Genomic DNA, 22,864 nt, shown 5'->3' with positions numbered 1-22,864 from the left:
TTGGAATCCAATTTTAGACGCACATATGCCTAACCCAATTGATTACCAATCAAGTTATCTCTCGTTGGTATAATCTCAACTTTTTTTTCCATTTTCAAAATAAATAAATAAAAATATAATATTATTATTTTTTTTTTTTTAAATACGGCAAAGAAATATGTTTACAACTGAAATTCAACATTGGATACACATTTGTTTAACCTAATCGATTACCACACCTCTCGGCTCTCGTTGGTATAATTTTTAGGTGTTAGACTATACAATATAATAAATACTATCCAGGTGCAAATGCAGTTTCATTGCCCTAATGAGGATGAGACGAGGTACATAAATCTGTGTATCTCAGGCAATATGGCATATTAAACACAATCTTAGCAAATGAATATTCTTTTGATTTAAAGCAAGAAAGGTGTTGAATTTGATCAAAGTTTGGACTCCGTTTTTTTACTCAAAAGTCTCGCACAATTAAGGTTTAAAATAGGGAAAGACAAAACGTGGTTGAGTTTAAAGGAAAAAATTACAAGAAAATCGTGTAGAAAGTTTAGGTTGATTTAAAAGACTGTTTGAATTGTCTTTGGAATTCTTTCTCTTTGTGGTACACACGGCAAGCCACGGCACTTGAAATTTTTTTTCCCTTTATATGTGTTAAGAGAGGTAAGAGTCGGTAGTGCTGGTTTTGAGCAGAACCGAGAGAGAAAAGAAAAGCAGTATTTGTGAGAGAGAATCCGATATAGAGATTTGTGGGTTAATTCTTGAGTTCAAGAATTTGTCTTTTTTGTAATATTCTTCATTTTAGTGAAATTCTTCGTTGTTCTTCGTCTTAAGAGTATGCAAGTTGTACATAATCTCGTTAAACTTTGTGTCTTCTCTCTTTTGTTTCAGTAAGTTTTCTATATTCGGTTTTGTTTCGTTAAATCCCAACAAAAGGGACGTTAAAATTTATGTCCTATTCACAAAACTAATTTTGTTATTGAGACACATTTATAGTGAAAGAAAATGGGAGGAAATGATGCAATTTGAGAATAGAGAGGGTTTGAGGTAGTAGATAGGTCACATGGGATTTTAGGTAAATAAATTGGGACCGGGGGAGTAAATAATATGCTAATAAGTTTTAAAAAATTAATACATGAGTTAACATTGTTCATATAAAAAAATAAATCTGGTTTGACTGTTGACTTATTGTTAAGGTTTTTTGTTTTATATCATTGGGAACAGGCATAAAGCGTCTGTAGTCCAACGGTTAGGATAATTGCCTTCCAAGCAATAGACCCGGGTTCGACTCCCGGCAGACGCATCACGGCATTTTAATACTTGCATTTTCTTTTTCTGTTTTTTTTTAAAAAAATCATAGACCTAATTATACTTTTTACCTTGACTTCCCTTGTCCCTGTTTTTTTTGGGGGAAAACATTGACTTAATTGTTATCTTTTTCTTTTTTTTGTAAAAGAAGACATAGAGGTAATTGTGCGCAATTACTCAAAAATACTTGCATTTTCTTTTTCTTTTTTTTTAAAAAATCATAGACCTAATTATACTTTTTATCTTGACTTCCCTTCTCCCTTTTTTTTTTGGGGGAAAAACATTGACTGAATTGTTATCTTTCTCTTTTTTTGTTAAAAAAGAGATAGACCTAATTGTGCGCAACTACTCAAAAATGTTAGGTAAAACAATTTGAGACCAAATGATCATACTACACCAAACTACACCGAAATATATCTGGACAAACTAAACAAACAAACAACTTTTTACCTTGACTTGCCTTTTTTTTTTTGGAGAAAAAACATTGACTTAGTTGTTTTTTTTTGGGGGAAAAAAAGTCATAGACCTAAGTGTACGCATCTACTCAAAATGTTAGGTAAAAGAATTTGAGACCAAATGATCAGACTACACCGAACTACGCCAGACTATACCGAAATATATCGGGATAAACTAAACAAACAAACACCAAACAAACAACTTTTTACCTTGACCTGTCTTTTTTTTTTGGGGAAAAAACATTGGCTTAGTTGTTGTTTTTTTTTTTTGGGAAAAAAAAGTCATAGACCTAATTATACGCATTTACTCAAAATGTTAGGTAAAAGAATTTGAGACCAAATGATCGGACTACACCGAACTACGCCAGACTACATCGGAATATATCTTGACAAACTAAACAATTGACTTCCTTTTCATCAAGAGATATCGATTTTCACTAGATCTAAGAATCTCATCAGTGTACACTGTACACCAAATATGTATTGTCGAAACACATCAAAAAAACTACTGATCAAGGAGCCGCAATATATAGAGCAGATCTAGAGTTTGAGTGAAGAAATTTTGAATTCAAACCTTATTCAAAAATAAAACAGAGATATTAAAGTAGATCCATACAAGAAGTGCATAAAAAATATCAGAAATATCAACTGGGAAGGAGGAAGTAGAGAAGAAGGAATTCCACCTCCTCTGAAGAGATATGAAAAAGGAGGTGAGCTGTTTAGAGAGAGGTAAGAGAAAAAAAAAATAGATAGAGATGGCGCTTTGTGTTCTTGATTTTGCCTTTTCTTATTAACAATAACATGTTGGCACTTCAAAGGAATATTGCCTTCTGTGTCGAGTACCAAAATGAAAACTTTTGAATGAAAATAAAAAGGGCAAACTATAACATTTGGTCTCTCATTTTCGTTCTTAAATTTTTTTTGTTCTTATCTTTGTCCTTCAACTATTGAAAGGTATCTATTTCATCCTTCAAATGAGAGAGTAGTCGAAAAAATCCAACTTGACATCTATTTGACATATCAGAGTAATCCTAGTTGGTAAACTTTGACAAACATGATCAATATTATCAATAAACTATTAATGTCTAGCACTTTTAGTGCTTAAACTATACAACAAATAGTTTGAGGATTTCGAAAAGTTAGGTATTGTGAGGGATTTTGTAAGACGATAAATGTTAAATTTAAGTCAATTGAGATGACAGGCGTAAAAATTACGCCCACTAGGATGCCATGTAAGAGTTTTCTGATGCCGAAATTATTTAAGGGACGAACAGGATACCTTTGGATAGTTGAGGAATAATTTTAAGAGCAAAAAAAGTTTAAGGATGAAAATAAAATCAAAAGTATAGTTGAGGGACCAAATATATATTTTTGTCAAATAGAAAGGGGATTAACCAATATGTCCCTCATTTAAAGGTTGTATACCATTAGGTTCAAGCTCCAAACCAATATCAAATAAATTTGGATGAGAATGCCCTTATATCAATAAGTCCTTATGCTGACATCATCAGATTTTTTTTATCTCTAAAAAATTTCAAAACCCTTTCGGGACCCATTGTCAATATACTTTGTTGACAAAAATCAAAATATAAAAGAAAACTAGAAATCCTCTGAATTTTCTGTTTGATTTTTAAAAATCCGCTGTATTTCTATTTGATTTTCAGAAACCCTCCGAATTTTTTAGTTAATTTTGGTTTCTAAGTGTTTGATTGAATTCCCAATGAATTTATTATGCAATATTATCAAAACATGACGACTCAAAAAAAGAATTGCAATCATCTTATCAAATTTATAGATATGGTTTTTAGTTTCATCTTAATGTTACAAGTCATATATATTAACAAAAAAAAAAAATTAATGCTTTTTTAGTTTTATCTTAATCTTAAGAAGTGATATACATCAACAAAAAAAAAATCCTGATTCCGCCCCTAACTATATCAATTAGTAGAAGCTAAAAGTATCATGTAGTCCATGCTTCAAAAAAGGTAGCCATATTTGGAACAGTTAAGGAAAAGGCTTTTATACTAACGTGAATAAGAATCATGATCAAAATGATTGAATTTGTACAGGATTCGAAATGATTTCTTTCGCATACAGTATATAAATTACTCTGGATCAGATTGAAATGTAGGAGGGGATCCGCATGCTGGTTGTCACATCCTTCCTTGAAATTTCATAACACAGCTATAATGGGAAGAAAGACTAACCATTTAGCAAGTTATACCTGGTCCGAGCATCATGGAGGAGTTATTTGGTCTACTGACTATAATCTGCCAAGTGGGGACTCTTCTTGTGCATGCTTATCCACCAACCAGAGGCCAAACTCTTGGAAGCGCTTTATCTTCTTCTCAAAACCAGTGATATAATTATTATGGATGATTACATGCATTCCCTGGGTTTCCTGAACCCAAGTCTTATTTTTGAAGTACAATCCTCCCGTCGGGAAAGCAGCTTGGGGAAGCAGGTAAAGATCTACCTGCAAAATTATCATTTGATTAGATCAGTAAATATCATCCGGGGAATCCAGAGAGTACAATATCTGAAGAGTTATCTAGCATTAGATAGAAGTCAGCTAACATTTCATTGCTTCTAGTCCCATGCGAAGCTAATTATAGCATGTCAAACCGGATACTTGAAACACAAAAAGAGTGTGCATGCAAAACTTAAAAGATGGTACATACTTAAGACACCATCCATAAGCACCAACAAACATACAAGAATTCTTGATCATCAATCACTTTAAATTCTTTATGTAGTCAAATAAATTCTAAGAGTGTCATATCTACAGACGCCAAAGAATAGGGCAAAAACGAAAAGCAAAATTTTACAACCTTCGGAATATAATCAAGAGCAGAGGACAGGTTAACTATATTTGAGCAGACAATTTCCATTGCACATTGACTTGTAGAACCTGAAGAGCTAACACGTCACTATTTAAAGATTCACCCTTTGCGAATTATAGATTGGGAAGTTAGCACTTGGTACTTCTAATAAATATATCAAAGCTCCGTACTCCACCACAGCCATGGGTACTGCAGCATAACAGTTTCTGAAAGTCAAATCACATAAAACTAGTTTCATAATTTCTTTTGATGGTCATGAAAAGTCTTCAATGTTTTCCTCAACAATAGAAACCACACACTACAAAGCAACTGCAATCTCAATTACAATGCAAGCATGGGAAATAAGCTGCTTCCAGATCTGTTAACAAGGCTGGCTCCATAGAGGATGGCACGAAGATGTCAAACTTAGAACTCAGTAAGATGAATCATAAGAGGTTAAGTATTGTTACTAGCAATATTACCTTGAACATAGTAAATCAACAGGCAAGACAAACAAATTTTCAGGTATAGCAGCACATAAACAATCTAACCAACTACTGAAACAACACAGATAACATTAAAAGGAGTCATGATGTCACAACTTCATCAAGAATAAATCAAAAAATAAATCCCGATACAAGGCTAAATATTCCCAACAAAAAAATCCAAATGTAGAATAGTTAAAAGGAAAATCAGGATATCATGAGGTTCATTTAAGGTAACAAGTAATGAAGTGCAAGCATTTCTTCTCAATATGGCTCATTCAGTGAGGAAGAGAGGTGCATGGGACAGCGGTCAGGGACTTGTCTATTAAGGTAGGATTCTTGTGGTGGAAGCATGTACTTCGCATAAGGGAGGATTAGGCATGAAACATACTCCGTCAAGCCCCAAGCATTTTCCTAGAGCCTGGCATAAGCCAACTAGGCACTTTGGACAGGAAATCAGGAATTAAGATGGTAGGAATAAGATACATATAATACAAAAGTTACCACATAGACGGTTAACAATAAATGGGAAAACACAATGGTGAAAGGACAAAGAGAACCAACCTGTCCAGCAGTTTTCATCAAGGCCCAGTTAAAAGCGGGCTGGTCATTTGCTTTTTTTGCTCTAGACCATGGCTGAGCTTGCATCTCATCAATCCATTTCTTCAAAATTAGTTTTGCTCCATCAGTAGGGCGAAGGAAAATCATACAGCTACATATATAAGTTCGTCCTTTTTTTCCTGGGGGTGGCAATTCATGGGAGTGGTTCAGAGGTTTTACCTGGTCACTCAAAGAAAAGAACCAACAAAAGTTAGAGAAGAACTCGCATATTTTCAGGTATAGAAATAGATATTCAATGAAGAATAGTACCACTTCCTACTGAATCAATTTATACTGATTTAGAAAATTCTCTCAACAGCAGAGTTGAGTGAGAGTACATACTGCAATGCAGGAGAGAAAAGTGATCTCAAATGTCACCAAAGAATTTAAGGGGAAAAGCTATTCTCCTCTAAACGAGAAGAAAACAAAGTCATATGTGTTTTCTAAGCTAATTCCAAACAAATCTCTAGCTAGGTTGCCTCAAGATGAAACTAAAAAGGGCATAACAAGCTAGAGCTTCAAGCTGAATGAATTGCTCAAAACAGAGATTAGCCATGTGTTGCATTGACATCTTCAGCATTATCAATTTAATGGTAAAACATCCACAATTGTGTCCTCCAAATTGTTCATCAGAGCATCAAAAGATAATTTAGGAACAAGCACAAAAAAGCTAGTATGGAAGTTAGGATACATACTGCTGCCATGTCATCTGTAAAGTATACATCATGTTTTCCCTGCAAATAGGGAAAAGGATCTTGCAACCAAACCATATCGACATCATTGTACATAACATTATACCCAAGCTCCAAAATGTGCAGGAGGTGGCGAGGTCTTCGGGATGTAAAATTGAAGAATCCCTATACAAAAAAACAAACTTATGATCCTTTCAAAAGGTCTATACTGTAAATTTTAACAATGTAAATCATAATATACAACTGAGATATTTGAAAATTAATACTCTTAGAAAACAAATCAAGATACTTTTAGAAGCGTATACTCTTAGATAGAAATTCCCTTAAAGTGAAAAGAGTGTTCACATCATCTTTGCAGTTTCAATCAGAAGTTAAAGAAAACATGCTACAACTTGGCATCGATCTTGTAACCGCTGGAGATCACAGGCTTAACAGTTCACGTCATAGTTCAATAACTTGAAATAACCAGGCCAAAAACGCCCCACAGTACCTGAGAGCCAAACTTATGCGCTGTCTGGGAATCGGGAGCGGGCGGCACAAGCACAGCATGGCCAGGCCACCTCTGATTGACCTTATACAAAGTCGCATAATCCTCAGCAATAACAAGCACCTTGTCTTGGTGTTTTTGCCTGGAAATACTGATCAACCAATTGTTCAAGAAGGGCAAATACGGCTCACTCACAGCACAGACGATGACGGTCCCGTTCTTGGCGACAAATGACGCCGCTTGGGGCAGAGTGTAGGCGCGCCATTTCGTCATAGAAGGTCTGGTAACGGAGAAAATTCCCTGGGGCATCCCCATCCATGGCAGGAGAACACCGAGCGCCACCATGAGAGACAACAACACGACGAGGCCTGTCCGGCTCAAGATTGAGATCGGTCTTTGAGAAGGTGAGGAGGAGCGCGGAGAGGTCGGGTAGGGGCTTGAGAAGAGTGTGTTGTGGAGGGGTCTCTGGTGCAAGATGTGCGACATTGCTGTTGTTAGCTTCACTGGATTGAGTGAGGTTCTCGAATAGAAGAACAAAGCGTCACGGTTGATATGATCTTTGGGGAAGTGAGAATTAAAGAAAGTTTGAGATCCGATCTATGTGAGAGAATAGAGATTTGATAAACAGGAGGGACGAGACTCGGGTCTATCGGGTATGATCCGGGGAGGACCTGTGCAGTCTTCCGGGGTGCACTTTTAATATAAGTTATTTTAATCATAAAATTTTTAAGTTCATCTTAAAAATTATTACAAATTTTATATTTGATATTAACTTTAAGGCTTGATCACCAATAAATCACTCCTATTTTATCAAAAATATTATATCAATAAATCATGAAAATTTAAATAAAGTACAAACTTATTTAAACTATAAATTAAAAGACAATTTTATCTCCATGTATACGAGTGTTGCGTTTTATTTTGTTTTACTATATCATATCACGTTGACATCTTTCAAAAGATCGAGATACCGATGCAAGAGTGATTTTGTCTAAATTTGTACAATTCAAATGCTATTTTAAAGACAGAATTGGTTTTAATGTAACCGATGTGAGTGGTCTATTAAATCTTCCTAATTTTTTTGATAAATTTAATCATTTAAAAAATACATAATTACATTCATAGTCAAAATATATCTATTTATGATTTTTTTTTAAAAAATAATTTTGATACACCAAAATGGTGTAGTGGTGGGATGTCGTGTGCATAGGGTCCTCTCCCAATTCATATCGGGTAGGGCTTATGTAAACTCCAATAATTAAATTAAATAAAAAAGAATACTTAAAAAGATTTATGTGCAATTTAATATTTATCTCTTTTTTCGTCCTCTGGGAGTTAGAGACATAGAGTTTTTTTATCGTACAGGACTCATTATATATTTAAACACTAGAATGACATTCACCTCCCTTTTTTTACCCAAAAGACATTTGACGCTGTTCATAACAACGTCATTAAAAATAACGTTCTTACGAATAGCGTTACCAAGGCAAATGATATTTCTAACAGCGTCATCATGAAATTTCTTACAAAATGCTATTTCTAACTGCATCAATGAATGAAATATACTAATGACGATGTTGACAATAGCATCATTAGTACAAATAAGAATGACATTGTTTTAAACTGCATCATTCTCTCAAGAATTAAACAGATTTTATCAATTTCTGGGAACCACTCAGAAACCTGTATATATAACAAATTGTAGACCAAAACTTGGCAGCACAGTATCAATTAAAGGATAATGAATAATATAACATAATGTACCAATTAAAGTTTCTAATTCATTAAGAAAATACATGTTAAGTAATATAATGAAGACGGTTTATATGCCAATCCTCCTCCTAGTACGTGGAGGCCAAGTGCTCGGAGTAGTAGATGATCTTGGAGCTTCCTGTGTTAGCTGTGATTGCTGCATAGTGAAATCGGTAGCAAATAGAACACTTCCATGACCACGTCCTCCACCTTGAGGATGTCGACGTACGCGCGGTGGTCTACCTACCCCAGCATGGGTTGTGACATCAGCTAGATGATGTCCCTCACCAAGCTCATCAAGAATATCTCAACATGTTGCGAACTAGTTGTGGACAACTACGTCGGAAGCATCATTAACCGCATGCCTCAACAAAGCTGCAGCTCTCCTATCCCCCGTCAAAGCCAAATTTATATGCGTAACAAAGACAGAGTAAATATTAATTTGGAATTAATGCATATATAAATATGGATAAATGCTTAAAGATTTACCACTCGCTGTAGTCTATTTTCGTGAGGCTCGTACTCCAATACCGATCGACTCGGGACTGTACTAGCAGAGGCAATAGATCGACATGTGATAGATGAATACCACTGCATGTAGGCATCTAGACTCATAAATGGGAACCTCTCCTGAACTACTTTATTGCTTCAATCATCCCACTAGAGGACTCATTCCGCGTTCTTATCAACCCAATTAACATCCCCACGGCCCCTTCTCCTCTAGCGTTCTATCTTGTACTGGAAATTGTTTTGTATGTGACATGTCTTAACTGCATGAAGTAATTCTTTTTTATTTTCATAAATTTGATTGACTGCAATATCATCATACTCGAATGGACGATTGAAGTCTCAATCGTTGCACCTTGCATCTCCAGGTGCACCAACGTCTCCACAGGAATTGGATATGCCATATCAGATTGGTCAACAACAACATCGTCACCCCTATCGTCACCATCATTTGGATTCTGTACCCCAGAACTAGGTATGTTCACCTCATCATTGTCACTATCATCAGAGTCTACATCATATTCATCTTGTTCACCTTCCGAATTGTTGTTTGCAGCTGCTTGATCAAAAATATTATCGGCTTCTCCATAACACATCTCCGGGATAAATGTCAAATTCACCCCCGATGATGGGGGTGGATATGAACTACCAGCAACATTTTCATCGGAAAATCCGAATTTAAAATTTTGATTCCATGGTATCGTCATTATCACCTTCACCAAAACATACCAAAATTAACATTTTAACTACTCTATATCAGCCCAAAAAAACTCAAACCTCTCAACCATTTAACACCTATGTTTGAACCAAATTGAAAGAGCCAGTAACCTAATTAACAAAGAGAGGGAGATAGAAAGAGAGACTCACAGTTAGGGAGACCACAAGAGGGCAAGGTGATTGGGCCAACTTGTACCTTCTTCCAACCGGGATTACACACACTCAAAACCAAGAAGTGAAGCACCAGAAGCCTTTCACGTCCCTCGCCCACAATTCATCAAACCACAAACACCTGCAATGGTTTGTCTTTTTTTTGGTGGTTAAAAACAAAAAATTACAAATGAATTTCAACACAACCAAATAATCCACATAAATTGACCAAATATCAACAACTACATCTCAATCAAAAGGAAAAACAACTAATTCTTACCTAACTTTGGTGTCTTTCTCACACACCCGTGGAGAGTGGCTGGGCACTGGAGGAATCCTTCAACCACAGTTGAGGCACGGTTGAGGCTCCGGCGGAATGAACTTGGAGTCACCGGAGGCACGAAGATGGCTTCGTCGTAGGAGGAGCCACCATTGACCATGGGAGTAGGGATGGCAATTTGTGTCCGACCCGCTCCGACCCGCCTCGATCCGCACGGATTTTCTCCGATTCGAGACTTGTGCGGGGCGGGGATGGGGGCAAAAATTTTCAACCCGCGCGGGGGCGGATTTGTCTCCCGCCCCGCAATCCGCCCCGCACCCCGCCCCGCAATAAATGTTCATATATATGTATATATATATATATATATATATATATATATATATGAGATTTCTTTTATAATATAGATAAATATTTGTTTATCTAAACATTTATTAATTTGATATTATTATTAAAATCAAAGTAACCCCTAAACTTCTTTAATAAGATTTAAGTACTTAAAAATTAAAACCCTATACATAATATTTACAATACTCCTATACTCTTAATTAGATTGATTATTGAATAAATATTGATAAAACATAAAACCCTAAATCTTAAATTAAATATAGTCTACTCCTAATTCAACTGAAGTGATGTTGATAAAAAATAATTTAAGATTCCTAAACCCTAACTTAAATTGACTTGATTTGAACACATTGATTCTAATATAGTAATAAACTAATAATGTCAAAATAGAGATTTGAATGCTTAGTTTTAATCCAATATAAATAATCCTTAAACCCTAAGCACTAAATAATCCATGAACCCTAAACCATTAAACCTAAGTACTAAATAATTCATAAACCCTAACCCCTAAAGCTGAGCGCTAAACCCTAAACCATATAATTAATCCAATATAAATAATCCCTAAACCCTAAGTCAATTGAATTGATATTGATAAAAATATAGGACCCTAAATCTTAAGTTAAATATGACCCTATACTCCCAAATCCTAATCTCCAAAACCCTAGAGGTTCTAAACCCTAAACCCAAAATCTTTAAATACCCTAAATCTCTAAACCCTAAAGGCTTTAAACCCTAAACCTCAAAACCCTAAAGACTCTAAACCCTAAAGGCTTTGAACCCTAAACCTAAGCCTAAAGCCATAATATGACCCTCTACTCATTAATGTTGATAAAATCTTTAAGACCCTAAGATTTTATAAAATAAAGTATAAAATTAAACAATTTAAAACTATAGATGTGTATGATATAAACTTTAAAATCAATACCATTAAGTAAAACTAAAATTATTTAATGGTGTTAAAAATATAATAGGTGGTATGTAAAGATAATAATTTAATTAGTTGGCAAGTGTGACATGAAAATAGGTTGGGCTTATTGGTTAGTTCATTACTTTCCCACCTAGAAGTCCCAGGTTCGAATCCTACAATGGGAGTGTGTTTGGGTTGATGAGGCTGCTGTTTTGCCATCCCGGGGCGACCATGATCCACCCCCGCCCCGCTGCCATCCCTACATGGGAGTGTGTTTGGGTTGCTGAGGCTGCTCCGTTGCCATCCCTACATGGGAGTGTGTTTGGGTTGCTGAGGCTGCTGTTTAAAATTAGGGATTTTAGTTTTAGGTCTATTGTAGAACAAAAACACTCATGTTCTTTTTCTTAGAGGGATGACGCTGTTCTAAACAACATCATTATAAATGACGTCGTTCCAAATGACATTATTTCACATTATCGTCACTGACGCTCTTTGCACCAGCGTCAATATCATAAAATTTTTAGTTTCCTATAAGACGCTATTTATAACTACGTCATTAGTGTATTGAATTTTCAAACCATTTGACGCTATTGAAGACAACGTCATTAGAGTAAAAAAATTATGATGACGCTATTCATAACAGCGTCAAAGACCTTTTGGGTAAAAAAAAATGTGGTTAATTCCATTCGTGTGCATAGGGTCCTCCCCCAATTCATATCGCGTAGGGCTTATGTAAACTCCAATAATTAAATTAAATTAAAAAAAGAATAGTTGAAAAGTTTTGTGTGCAATTTAATATTTATCTCTTTTTTCGTCCTTTGGGAGTCAGAGACATCCGGCGTTTATTTTTCACTCTTTGTTTTAAATTGGTTAATTTTCTTTGAAGTATTTCCCTGAAACCTTGACGATCGTGAAAGCAAGAATGGAAGAGGAGAAAAAGTATGGTGTTGCTAATCTTTACTTCAATCTAATTTTAACATTGTTTATAGAGCTTATTTGTTGATTAACGGATTGATGTTTTTATATAGATTGAATGATTTCCAGCAACTACTCTTCAACTACTTCAAACATCTAGGTTTCAATGAAAACGTTGTTCAAGATTTGAAGGAGAAAGCCCTCGATCCTAAAACTCCAAGTTTCAAACCCTTGTCCCAGTGGGTTCGTATGCCAGGTTCAGAAGCCAGGCCAAAAGACGTTGGAACGGACAACACTGTGGAGCAAGGAGACGGTGCAGAACTGACGAGGGAGAAGAAGAAGGTTGCGACAGGGGTTGATGGGAAATTCCAGGCAATCGATTCTGCTTCAGTGCTTATTTCTGATTTTCGGGAGAAGTTGGTTGTTCAATCTGATCAGAGTTCGGGCTTGCGATCAGATTGTTAGGTGATTATCTTTGCTCCTTAAATATTGGAATTTATTTTTTAAGTTCTAGAATACTGACCATATTAGCAATCTGTTTCCTACTACAAGAGGGCCAGAATGCTTTTGATCATATTCTCTATTTTTGTGCAAGTAAAGACTTGTTAATTGGTTTGTTGACAAAGCTTGTGTTGAACATATTAATTTGTCATCTTTTCTCGCAAGTTAACTTTGTCACTGGAGCATGGGAAAATAAGTTTGCTTTTCTATGCCATCCTTTTAAGGCAATTGATGCCTGTTTAAGAAGCACATCTTATGGGTCAAGTGAGTTTGTGCTATTAAGCTGAAAGAGAAGTATTTCCAAGAATGAAGCTCCTGAATTGGATTAGTTGTTGGTTGGACTTGGTGTAAGCTATTTAAGGGCATAAGGTTAAATAATTGATTTCGAGCATGTACAATGATCAATTTCATTAGGTTAAGTGCGGTTAGTTTATTAATGTTTTTTCTTTAAGAAGGAAAAAAAGTTTCCGCTTTTTGTTTAACTTGGATCAAGGATGTGTGGGGTTTACAGATTTGCTCTATTTCGTTGAAAGAGTAGCCTATTAGTATTTACCTAATTGTTCAACTTCACATGTTTTATGTGACAGTCAACTACGGTCTTTGGTGGAACTCATTGTGGTTTTCTGTTTTTCTAATTCCTTCACTTCTAGCATGTTAGAAATTTACTTCTGATTTTTTCCCTCGGAAATTCCTGGGGACTAAATTGTTGGGAAATTCTAATCATAATACAATTTGGAAAACTAGGAGACTGTGAATTATGCCTCTTTTTCTTTGATAAGTGTGAATTCTGCATCTTTTAGTACTATTTTGATGTCCCCATAAAATATGTAGTATGTGGATGTCAAGTTTGTGAGGGCGTCATTCCCTCATACCCTTATGTGTGACTTTGTTTCTTGCGCTTATTTTATCTTTTTTTCATGTTAGAATTTGTCTTGAAAATTGAGCAACAGTTGTTGAAACTTGAAATTACGGTAGGCAAACATAGTTAGAGTTTACCCTTTTCCACAGTTCTGGTTGTCCATAGTACCACATTATTCTGTTTTTTTTTTTTCGAGGAATGGAAAGAAAATTTATTAAGCACCAAGAAAGTGAACTATAGGAATCACAAAGATGCTATAGAGATGGCCTCCAGAAAATTGTTACAAAAGCCTGAACTCCATAGTATCAAAGTGCTAAAGTAAAATTCATTGATAACCTATACTGAGGACTTCCTATTGTTGAACATAATATTGTTCCTTTCATTCCATTGACCCCCTATTATAGCCGTAGGTACCATCTGTATTGGATTCTATTTGTTCTTGCGGTGGTTACAAGAACTCCATGCTCTGAGCTCAAGTCCAACAGTGCAACCTGTCCCGCAATTTATCCCCAATAAATCTTGGCCATGGACTATGAAGAAGCAAGTGATTTATCAATTCATGATCAACTCGACAAAGGGTGCATCTGTCTATCATATTGAAACCTCTTCTCTACATATTGTCAATCATCATAATTCTTCCCAGATAGTTTCCCAGCAAAAGAAGGCCATCCTAGGAAGAGCTTTGGAACTCCAAATAGATTCCGAAGGATGGTAAAGAATGTCGTGGTGGTAGTTTTTCTTGATCAGTTCCTTATACTTGGAATTGAAAGAAAACCATATGTCCTTCAAAAGTTTCCATCATATTCATCTTGATTAGGATCCACTTTAGCATATTCAATTTCGTGGCATGTCCGAAAAATTACTTGTATAAAATTAAGCACATCATCAATAGGTCCTACCTCAAGGCTTAATGTCATTTGGTTCTGACTTCTAAAAGTCATATCTATATTTTTCTACAGCTGATACCCTTGTTCATTTGGATCTTCCACAATGTAAAAAGTAAAAACATGTTCTGGTTCCAGAAAGCTGAATCTATAAAAATCTGCCTAACGTTATATTAACATTTGGAAAAATATGGGTTTGGAAGTCCAATGTGGATCTAGACCCTAAGGTTTTAGTCATTATAGTATGAACAGGCATGGTGGTAAGTTGCTCTATCGCAGCTTGGTGTCACGGCTCAATACCAGGAAGCCATTTTTCTGCAGTCTGAGAGTTAGGCTGTACGCATGCCCTCTTTGATCCTACAGTGGTATCGAGAGCCTCGTTTAATGGGTTCAACTGTTAAGACTTAAGAGGATAATAATTTGATGGTTGTTGTTGTATTGCTGTAAACTGTATTAAGTTTGTTGTAATTTCATGACTAGAAAATCGCAGGGTTAGATTTAGCCAGCATTCCTGACTCATACTCATTCAGTCGATTACCAGAACTGAGCTGTCTCAAGCTTGTTAGGGAGTTAAAGATGTAGGCTTGGGCTTGGTTTTGGGCTTAAGCTTGACGAAGAACTCAGAACTTGTATTCATTTAAAAAACTCAAGTGGATTTTTCTTTTATTTAGTTATTCAAGAGTCGAATTTTAGACTGAACTTGTCATTGACATGCAAGTTTATGAGCCATGTCTTGCTAAGCTCAACATCTGCAATGCTGAGCTCTTGATGGGGGTAACTTGGGAAGCAACTCACTGAGCTCAGCTCAGCTGCAACCTATCCATTTAAGCTGCTGTTCAGCACTTATTTGACTTGATCATTGGCTCTGGGAATTTTGATGTGGGGGAAATTGTTGTTGTTTTGAACAGATGTTTCTTGCGCTTTCATCATCATCATCATCAAAGCCTTTATCAAAAAAGTTTGGGGTAGGTTACATGAGTTTATGAGAACATCAACGGGAATCCACCACCGCCCCAACGATATTCTCATTTAGAATCATGTTCATTTAGCGCACATAAATTGTTGAACTGGTGTTTTTAGGGTCTCGTTAAAATTAGAGTTGAGAAGTTGCTCTTAGAGCAACCCTAAAAGCATCCTCAATGAGATTTGGTCTGATGTCAGGATTGACAGTTTTGATCTCCGTGCATGCAGGTTATGGAAGATGAAATCCTGACAGGAGAAAGCTACCATTAACAAGACAAGATCTGGAATGTTGTCGTTCGAGTTTTTTTTTAAAATTCTCTTTTAGTTATTTCCATGTATGTATGCTCCATTTGTTAGGCAGAAAACATCTATTTTGGGAAAACTTATCTTATTTTCCAATGTTTGATTGGAGGAAAATAAAATTTTTAATGAAAACCAAATATCGGGCAAAGGAAAAACTAACGATGAAACCCAGGAAAACAACATCCGTTTCTCGTGAGTGGATGTTGTTTTCTTTGGCAGTCAAGAGCTTCTCCTCTCTCAACGCTGTCCGTCATCCGGATTTCCAAGATCGGCTTCGCACCTTGGTTTCCATGGAAGCTTTTGTCTTTCTCCATTAGATCAGGTTATGTACCTTCTAAATCTAGGGTTCAGATATTGAATCATTCAATTAGACAAGTGCTTTCTCGATTTTTGATCTTGTTTTTCTCTGCGTAGATTGGTTATCGAATCCTACCAAATTTAATTCGTTACTTCCAGACTCAGAGTTTGATCATTCCGATGTTCTTGAGTTCAATTGCAACTCTGTGTTTTAACATACTTCTCTGTTAGGTTTTAGTGTTTAACTTGAAATTGAGACTGGTTGGAGCAGCATTAGCTATCAGCTTATCGTATTGGTTGAATGTGATTTTTCTTGGGTTGCAATGAAGAATTCTTTTGCTTGTGAAATAAAATAGAGCAACATTTAGTACTCATGAGGTATTCTGGGAAATTTGGAAGCTATGCATTGCTATTCTTTCTGTAGTGATGACTTAGTAATTCTCTTCAGATTATTTTTCCAACCAAGAAATGGTCACCTACCAGGTTGAATTTTATCTTCTTTTTATGTTGTTTATCAATTTAATTAGTCTTGCATGTTGGTCTTGTGCGATTCTACTTCTACTGTCTGCTCTGGTTCCAAAACTGAAGACTTCAGTGTTTTCTATATGGTACATTTCCATTCATATTTCATTATGTTTGCTGCATATTTTTATGTACTAATAAAAAGAAAATGTGAAGAACTTTAATTTTGTTTTCAAATGTTCAGTTAATGCTTCCAATTCTCTGTCTTTGTAAACAGCCTTACAAAGACACCATAAGGGTTGTGTTCTGTCTCCCTAAATTGTTTCTAGTAGTCGAATGTGAATGAATTTGCAGCTGGGAATCCACGGGCAGCAAAAATGGCTGTCCTGGCCGTGATGGTTCTTGCAATCACAAAGGTGGTTATTGTATGCACAAGTATCTCCTGCTGCAGATGCATTTTGGGCTATGCTTTTAGCAGTGAGAAAGAAATTGTGAACATGTAGTAGGTATGGGTCCTTTCATTTGCCTCTCAATGATCATGGATTGCTTACAAGCCATACTATCAGGTAAATTCTGATCTGAGTTTTTTTTTACAGCCAACAAACACTAGAAAATGTATTCTGTATCCTCGGCCAAATACCAGAAAACTAATAATTTTTAATTTTCCTGAAATTCTTTTTCTTTTAAGAATATTTTTCATGAATGAGCTATTTTCTGTGAAATGAACGGAGTATTATTCTCATCTAGTCATTTCCTCTGAAAATTTAAATGTTCATAGTAATCTTAAGAGAACCTCTACTCTAGTGCTTTGCCTGCTTTCCAACATTTTTTTTTTCCATTTGCATATATATTTCTTAAGGTCGTTATCAATTGTAGGGCTATCCCCCGTAAGATGATTGTGGTTGTAGAATCTAAGCATAAGGATGTTAAGCCATCCATTAGCCGGTTGCTGTCCCGAGGAGCATAGACAATCTCACAATCCACTTGATTTTCTTAGACAGTATATCCGGAGGATGAATCAGTAAGGGTAAGTGAATGAGCCTCTTGATGGAAAGCCTGAACAATGACTAATGCATCTCCCACGAGTATAAAACGTCCAAGGCCAAGATCAATGGTCTGTTCTTCCCCGAACAAAAAAGCATAGGCTTCCATCATGATAGAGCCACCTATCGCTGGGTTCATTTTGTAAGCAAATAGGATGACTCGCCCACCACTATCTCGAATCACAAAACTCCCACGCTAGCGTAAGTAGCAGAAGCATGCCAAGATGCAACAATATTAATCTCGACTCTCAGTTGAACTTGAAAGTGGTTCTCAGCGACGTCGTATGGTGACCAGATTCAGTCGGCCTAAAGCATCAGATGTACGGTTTTCCGAGGGTGCTGAGGCAGCCCGTAATTGTGACACAAGGGACGTGGCTTGGAAGTTGAGGGGAAAAGAGGTTCCTCGTGCACATGACGGTTCTTAACAAGCCAGAAGAAATAGAAAAAGAACTCCGCAACTTCCATCAGAGATATCAACATCAACACAGAGGAGATCTGTGATGGTAGATCTAACCTCATCTGCGTTAACCTAGGCCCAGCGGATTATGTCTCCAGACCTCTTTAGAGCATCCACATCAGATTACCTAAACATGAATCTGTCTGTAAAATAGGGAAAGATTATAGAGATTTTGTCAAAATAGAGCTCTGCATCATATTACCTAGAGGTTCCCTATTTTACAGAATATGAATAGTAGTTCCCTACATCTAGAGAACCACTATTCACTTCCTTAAACATAAAATAACATTTTTTACTATTTTACTTTCTCCTCTCTCCTCTCTCCTCATTTTTTCCCTCCTCTCTCTTTACTCCTCTCTTTCTCACTCCTCTCTCTCTCCTCACTCTTTCTCTCTCCTCACTCCTTTCTTTCCCTCTCTTCTTTCTCTCTCATCTCTTTCTCTCTCCTCTCCTCACATTTTGACTCCTTTCTCTCTCTTCTTTCTCTCTCCTCACTTTTTCTCTCTCTCTTCTTTCTCACTCCTCACTCTCTCCTCTCTCTCTCCTCACTCCTTTCTTTCTCTCTCTTCTTTCTCTCTCATCACTCATCTCTTTCTCTCTCCTCTCCTCACTTTTTCACTCCTTTCTCTCTCCCTGTCTCTCCTCACTTTTTCTCTCTTTTATTTCTCTCTCATCACTCATCTCTTTCTCTCTCCTCTGTCTCTCCTCACTTTTTCTCTCTCCTCAATTTTTTTCTCTAATTTTTGATAACATTAATTTATTATTTTAATTAATATATTGTTTTAAATGTAATTAATTTATTATTTTAAATAGAAGTAATTTATATGAATAGAATAAATAAAGGAAAGAGAAATAAATATTATTTTGATGCAATAGAGAATATGATAGGTAATCTGATGCAGTGTTGATTGGATAGAAAATCTGTAAAATAGGGGAAAGTGACATTTTGTCTGTATTTTAGGGAATCTGTTAAGAGAAACTGATGCAGATGCTCTTAGTCCAATTTCATTGGCCTCAGTATTAGCTTTTAATTTTATTTGATTAAGAAAATAAAGTCTTTTTAATTAAATCTATTGAGTTAATTAAATTTAAAAAATGAGTTCCACTTCCTCTCCAAAAAAAAGAGTTGCACTTCAATATTAAATGGGCTCGGCCCAAAATAATTTCACCAGCCCATTTCAACATATCCCGGGGGATCATGGGTGAAGAAGCTACCGTATGATGAGGGGTCAGTTGCCTCTAGACCCTCATTTAGTGTTATTTTTATACTTTCGAATCTATAATTGATAGATAACCCAAAAAATTTTCGAGAGCGCTACCCTTGGACTCAGAACCCCTCTCTTAGCTTTGTTCATCCTGACATAGAATTTTTTGTCCGCCACTGCAACTCCCTCACATGAAGTCCTGACTTCGTCCCTTTATGGGTCCCAACCAAAATTTAGCACCATCTTTTTGCACTGTCTAAAGTCCAAAATAAGGTTTTTAACATCCTATTTTAGCACATCCTTTGGAGTCGCTCTTATATTGTGTTTTTGACATAAAAATTTATGTGTCATTTTTAAAAAATGCATATAGATATAAAAAGAAGAATGAAAATATTTATCATGTGTGATACTAAACTAAATTAAGTAGGTTTTTTCGGAACTAAACTAGAAAAGATTAAGAGGTGACACGTATTTAGTTTTTTCTAATAAAAAAAGTCCAAGCGAGAAAAGAAAAAAAGCAAAAAAAAAAAATTAAAGAATTATATACTTGGGGTTTGTCTTAAACCGACTTAGTTTAATTAAAAAATTAAAAAAAAAGCAAAAAAAAAAAAATTATACAGCTTGGGGATTGTCCTAAACCGACTCAGTTTAACAGCTGTCACTCAAGCATTGGGAGCTAGAGTTCCCGCCCAATTTATCAAATATAAAAACTCCAAACCTTGTTGAGGAAGAAACAGAGACAAGGAACAGGAATCACGTCCAAGTTCGCTCAAGCAGATCAAGTTCTGAAGCAAGAAATGGCTGAACAGGAACATGAAAGGAGGTGATCCTTTGATTCTCCATTGATATTCTTGTCTAATTTTGGCAATCTATTCGAGGTTCACAAATTAGTTGAGGAATCCACTCGATTGATGATTCTTTTCTCGGTTTGAAATGAATCCACCATTTATGTTAATATTAGGTTGAAAGGTTCATGCAATTTATCTTCCTGTCTCAGCTGGAAATGGATTCGTCATTTATATTAAGACCTTAGATTCATTGAGATTGATTGTTGTCGCATATGGAAATAACTCGCAAATGTTAATCAGATCTTAGGTTTTCTTTTCTCAGTTGGAAAGAAATCCGCCGATTCATGTTCAGATCTTAGGTTAACGACTCATGTGATTGATTATTCTTGATTTTCAGTCTCCTATGGAAAGGTTGGCTATAAATGCGATCTTGATATTTAATGTTCGTATCTTACGTTAAAGATTGATGCGATTGAAATTTCTTCATTTGATTTCTAGTCTCACATGGAAACAAATTCATCAGTTTATTTCCACATCTTAGGTCAGATTAATGCAATTGATTTTTCTTTATCTCAGTTGGAAACCGATTCATCAGTTGATGTTTGACTACCTAAAACATTTGGGATATGATGACACTGTTGTAGAGGAATTCAAGAAGCGATGTCTGGATGCCAATTATCCGTACTTCAAACCTTTCGATGATTGGATTTTCATCCGTACCAGTTTTCCTAGTAGCTCCAGTGGACCTGTTCAGATCGGGAAAGTTACTACCATTGATCCTACAAAAGTTTATCGACTTATTAGTGGAGAAGCACGTCTTGTTGAGGAGTTTGGGAATGTTACTTTGAATGAGACAACAGGGGGGACTATGGATGATCGGATTTTCCGCCCTACAAGTTTTCCTAGTAGCTCCAGTGGAACTGTTCAGATTGGGAAAGTTACTTCCACTGATCCTACAAAAGTTTATCGACTTGTTAGTGGAGAAGCACGTCTTGTTGAGGAGATTCAGAATGTTCCTTTGTATGAGATAGATGTAACAACTAGTGATCCCCTTGCCTTTCCTAATGAGACAGCAGAGACATTTAGTGATCCCTTTTCTCCTTATGATCCAGATGAGACAATTAGTGATCCCATTCCCTTATCACCCATTCCCTATGAATTGGTGGATCCTGAAAAGGTGCATATGTTTGGAGAAATACTGGGAGTGGGGTTACTACCACCTCCATCGGTAATCACCTTCCCTTAAATTTCTTATTTGCGAGATCTTTTCAATACTTTGTTATAGTGTGAATTCGGAGATGAAATTTTTTGTTTTAGGATATGTGATCACCTGAATCCTAATCCTGTAATCTTAAAATATTTATCTAAAACAAAAAAACAAAGTGCATGTTGCTAAACCTAACCTGGACTTTTGCTAAATCACAATGAACCTAGCCTTTTACTCTTGAATATGATCAATCCCATCTTAGCAATCTAACTTTCGAATTAAAAGTAGTTATTGTATATGCAATATTTTGACTTGATCATATTCTCTTGGATGATGTCAGGATCCTTCGCTCAAGGACTGAAGTTGTTCTATGGAGCTGTCTTCCCTTATTACTGTGAAAAGGTTAAGAGTTCTTTTGACTAAAATAAATCATCTCATGCTGTCGTCAATATACGGATCCTCTTTCACAGTCTTTATTTGTTGTCTGATGTTGTTTGGAAACATTTAGTAGAACCAATATTGGCTATGGGTGGTTGAAAACAACAATTGGAAAGTTCTGATGTATCAGAATAGTGTTGTCGCTGGCTCTAGAAGTGGAGCTGGTGTGGCTTCTGGATTCAAACACCCACTGGGATGAGTATAGCACAACCTGCCCTGTCTAAATTTTATGCAAAAGTTGATAACAGCTATAGTCCAATCCCCAACCCTAATTTAGTTAACAAGAATAATGCTTATTCTAAATCTAGATTTGGAATAACCCTAATTTAGAATCTCAGCAATGGATTGCAGAGGCCATCGCAATTTCCATGTCTGATTATTAGAAGAAAGCTAGGAGAATGCATGCACCGGAGTCTTAAGGGCCTAAAACTGCCGGCTGGGGCTCTTTCTGAGTTGGTTTTTCTCATGATGGATATGTGAGCTCAAGAGTTTTAATTTCGGATGAATTTCATGCTGCAATTTTATTAATTCTTGAGCTATAGTTTGTAGGACGATGTAGAAATTGAAAGGTTTAGACTGCCTTTAATGGTAGCTATATTTTCTTATTTTCTGTTGATAGAGGTAGTCCTAGCATTACTTTTGTAATTTGGTTCAATGCAAAGGAACCATGTTGTTTCATATTCTACTTATGCCTGAAATGGTTTATTGATTGCCTTTTGGATTTCTGCATGGTAAAGTTTGTTTTATCTTGTAAAGGAATGCTTATGTTATCATCTTACATGCTTTTTTAATTGCAGGTATTTCTTTCTGGTCGTAGATAAGGTAAAAGTTTTTTTTTAGTTTGAGTGCAAAGAATCCTAGTTGTTTCTCCTTTTTCAATGTCTGCTACTACTTTTGAATAAAATGGTTTCTCTGTTACTGTTGTTACGCTGCTGTGTTACAAAGTTCCAGTTGGTTCTTGTAAATGATGCTTGAATTGAAGTAAATCTAGTGTTTTCTTTGCAATTTGATGCATGCAATGTATAGGGAACCAAAGTTACCTCT

At 36.0% G+C, this 22,864-nt stretch overlaps 3 protein-coding genes and 1 non-coding gene across 4 annotated transcripts; 3 read left to right on the top strand and 1 right to left on the bottom strand.

Moving 5' to 3' along the window:
• Positions 1-1,222: 1,222 nt before the first annotated feature.
• On the top strand, positions 1,223-1,294 carry TRNAG-UCC. The gene has a single exon. It is a non-coding gene; the product is annotated as a tRNA-Gly (tRNA).
• Positions 1,295-3,746: 2,452 nt separating this feature from the next.
• On the bottom strand, positions 3,747-7,401 carry LOC119983592 (UDP-D-xylose:L-fucose alpha-1,3-D-xylosyltransferase MGP4). Its single transcript, XM_038827267.1, has 4 exons — positions 6,844-7,401; positions 6,357-6,518; positions 5,626-5,841; positions 3,747-4,230 (listed from the first exon to the last, which is right to left on the bottom strand). Exons 1-4 carry the CDS (start codon positions 7,324-7,326, stop codon positions 4,018-4,020), a joined length of 1,074 nt encoding a protein of 357 aa, XP_038683195.1. The 5' UTR covers positions 7,327-7,401; the 3' UTR covers positions 3,747-4,017.
• Positions 7,402-12,339: 4,938 nt separating this feature from the next.
• LOC119983810 lies at positions 12,340-16,312 on the top strand. The gene is made up of 3 exons (XM_038827536.1): positions 12,340-12,437; positions 12,527-12,878; positions 15,849-16,312. Exons 1-2 carry the CDS (start codon positions 12,421-12,423, stop codon positions 12,876-12,878), a joined length of 369 nt encoding a protein of 122 aa, XP_038683464.1. The 5' UTR covers positions 12,340-12,420; the 3' UTR covers positions 15,849-16,312.
• Positions 16,313-20,131: 3,819 nt separating this feature from the next.
• Positions 20,132-21,833, top strand: LOC119983919. The gene is made up of 3 exons (XM_038827655.1): positions 20,132-20,210; positions 20,752-21,403; positions 21,723-21,833. Exons 1-3 carry the CDS (start codon positions 20,185-20,187, stop codon positions 21,741-21,743), a joined length of 699 nt encoding a protein of 232 aa, XP_038683583.1. The 5' UTR covers positions 20,132-20,184; the 3' UTR covers positions 21,744-21,833.
• Positions 21,834-22,864: the final 1,031 nt, after the last annotated feature.

Source organism: Tripterygium wilfordii, chromosome 18, assembly GCF_013401445.1.
Source record: "Tripterygium wilfordii isolate XIE 37 chromosome 18, ASM1340144v1, whole genome shotgun sequence".
In the NCBI taxonomy this organism is placed as follows: domain Eukaryota; kingdom Viridiplantae; phylum Streptophyta; class Magnoliopsida; order Celastrales; family Celastraceae; genus Tripterygium; species Tripterygium wilfordii.
This window is presented reverse-complemented; position numbering and strand designations above follow the sequence as displayed.

What these genes read in the sequence shown, in the direction of transcription:
- LOC119983592 (XM_038827267.1), bottom strand. Translation starts at nt 7,326, where the DNA reads ATGTCGCACATCTTGCACCAGAGACCCCTCCACAACACACTCTTCTCA. An exon ending in CGCATAAGTTTGGCTCTCAG is followed by an intron (nt 6,519 to 6,843) that starts GTACTGTGGGGC and finishes TTTTTTGTATAG; the next exon opens with GGATTCTTCAATTTTACATC. An exon ending in TGATGAAAACTGCTGGACAG is followed by an intron (nt 4,231 to 5,625) that starts GTTGGTTCTCTT and finishes ATAATTTTGCAG; the next exon opens with GTAGATCTTTACCTGCTTCC.
- LOC119983919 (XM_038827655.1), top strand. Translation starts at nt 20,185, where the DNA reads ATGGCTGAACAGGAACATGAAAGGAG. An exon ending in GAACAGGAACATGAAAGGAG is followed by an intron (nt 20,211 to 20,751) that starts GTGATCCTTTGA and finishes TCTTTATCTCAG; the next exon opens with TTGGAAACCGATTCATCAGT. An exon ending in GGTTACTACCACCTCCATCG is followed by an intron (nt 21,404 to 21,722) that starts GTAATCACCTTC and finishes GGATGATGTCAG; the next exon opens with GATCCTTCGCTCAAGGACTG.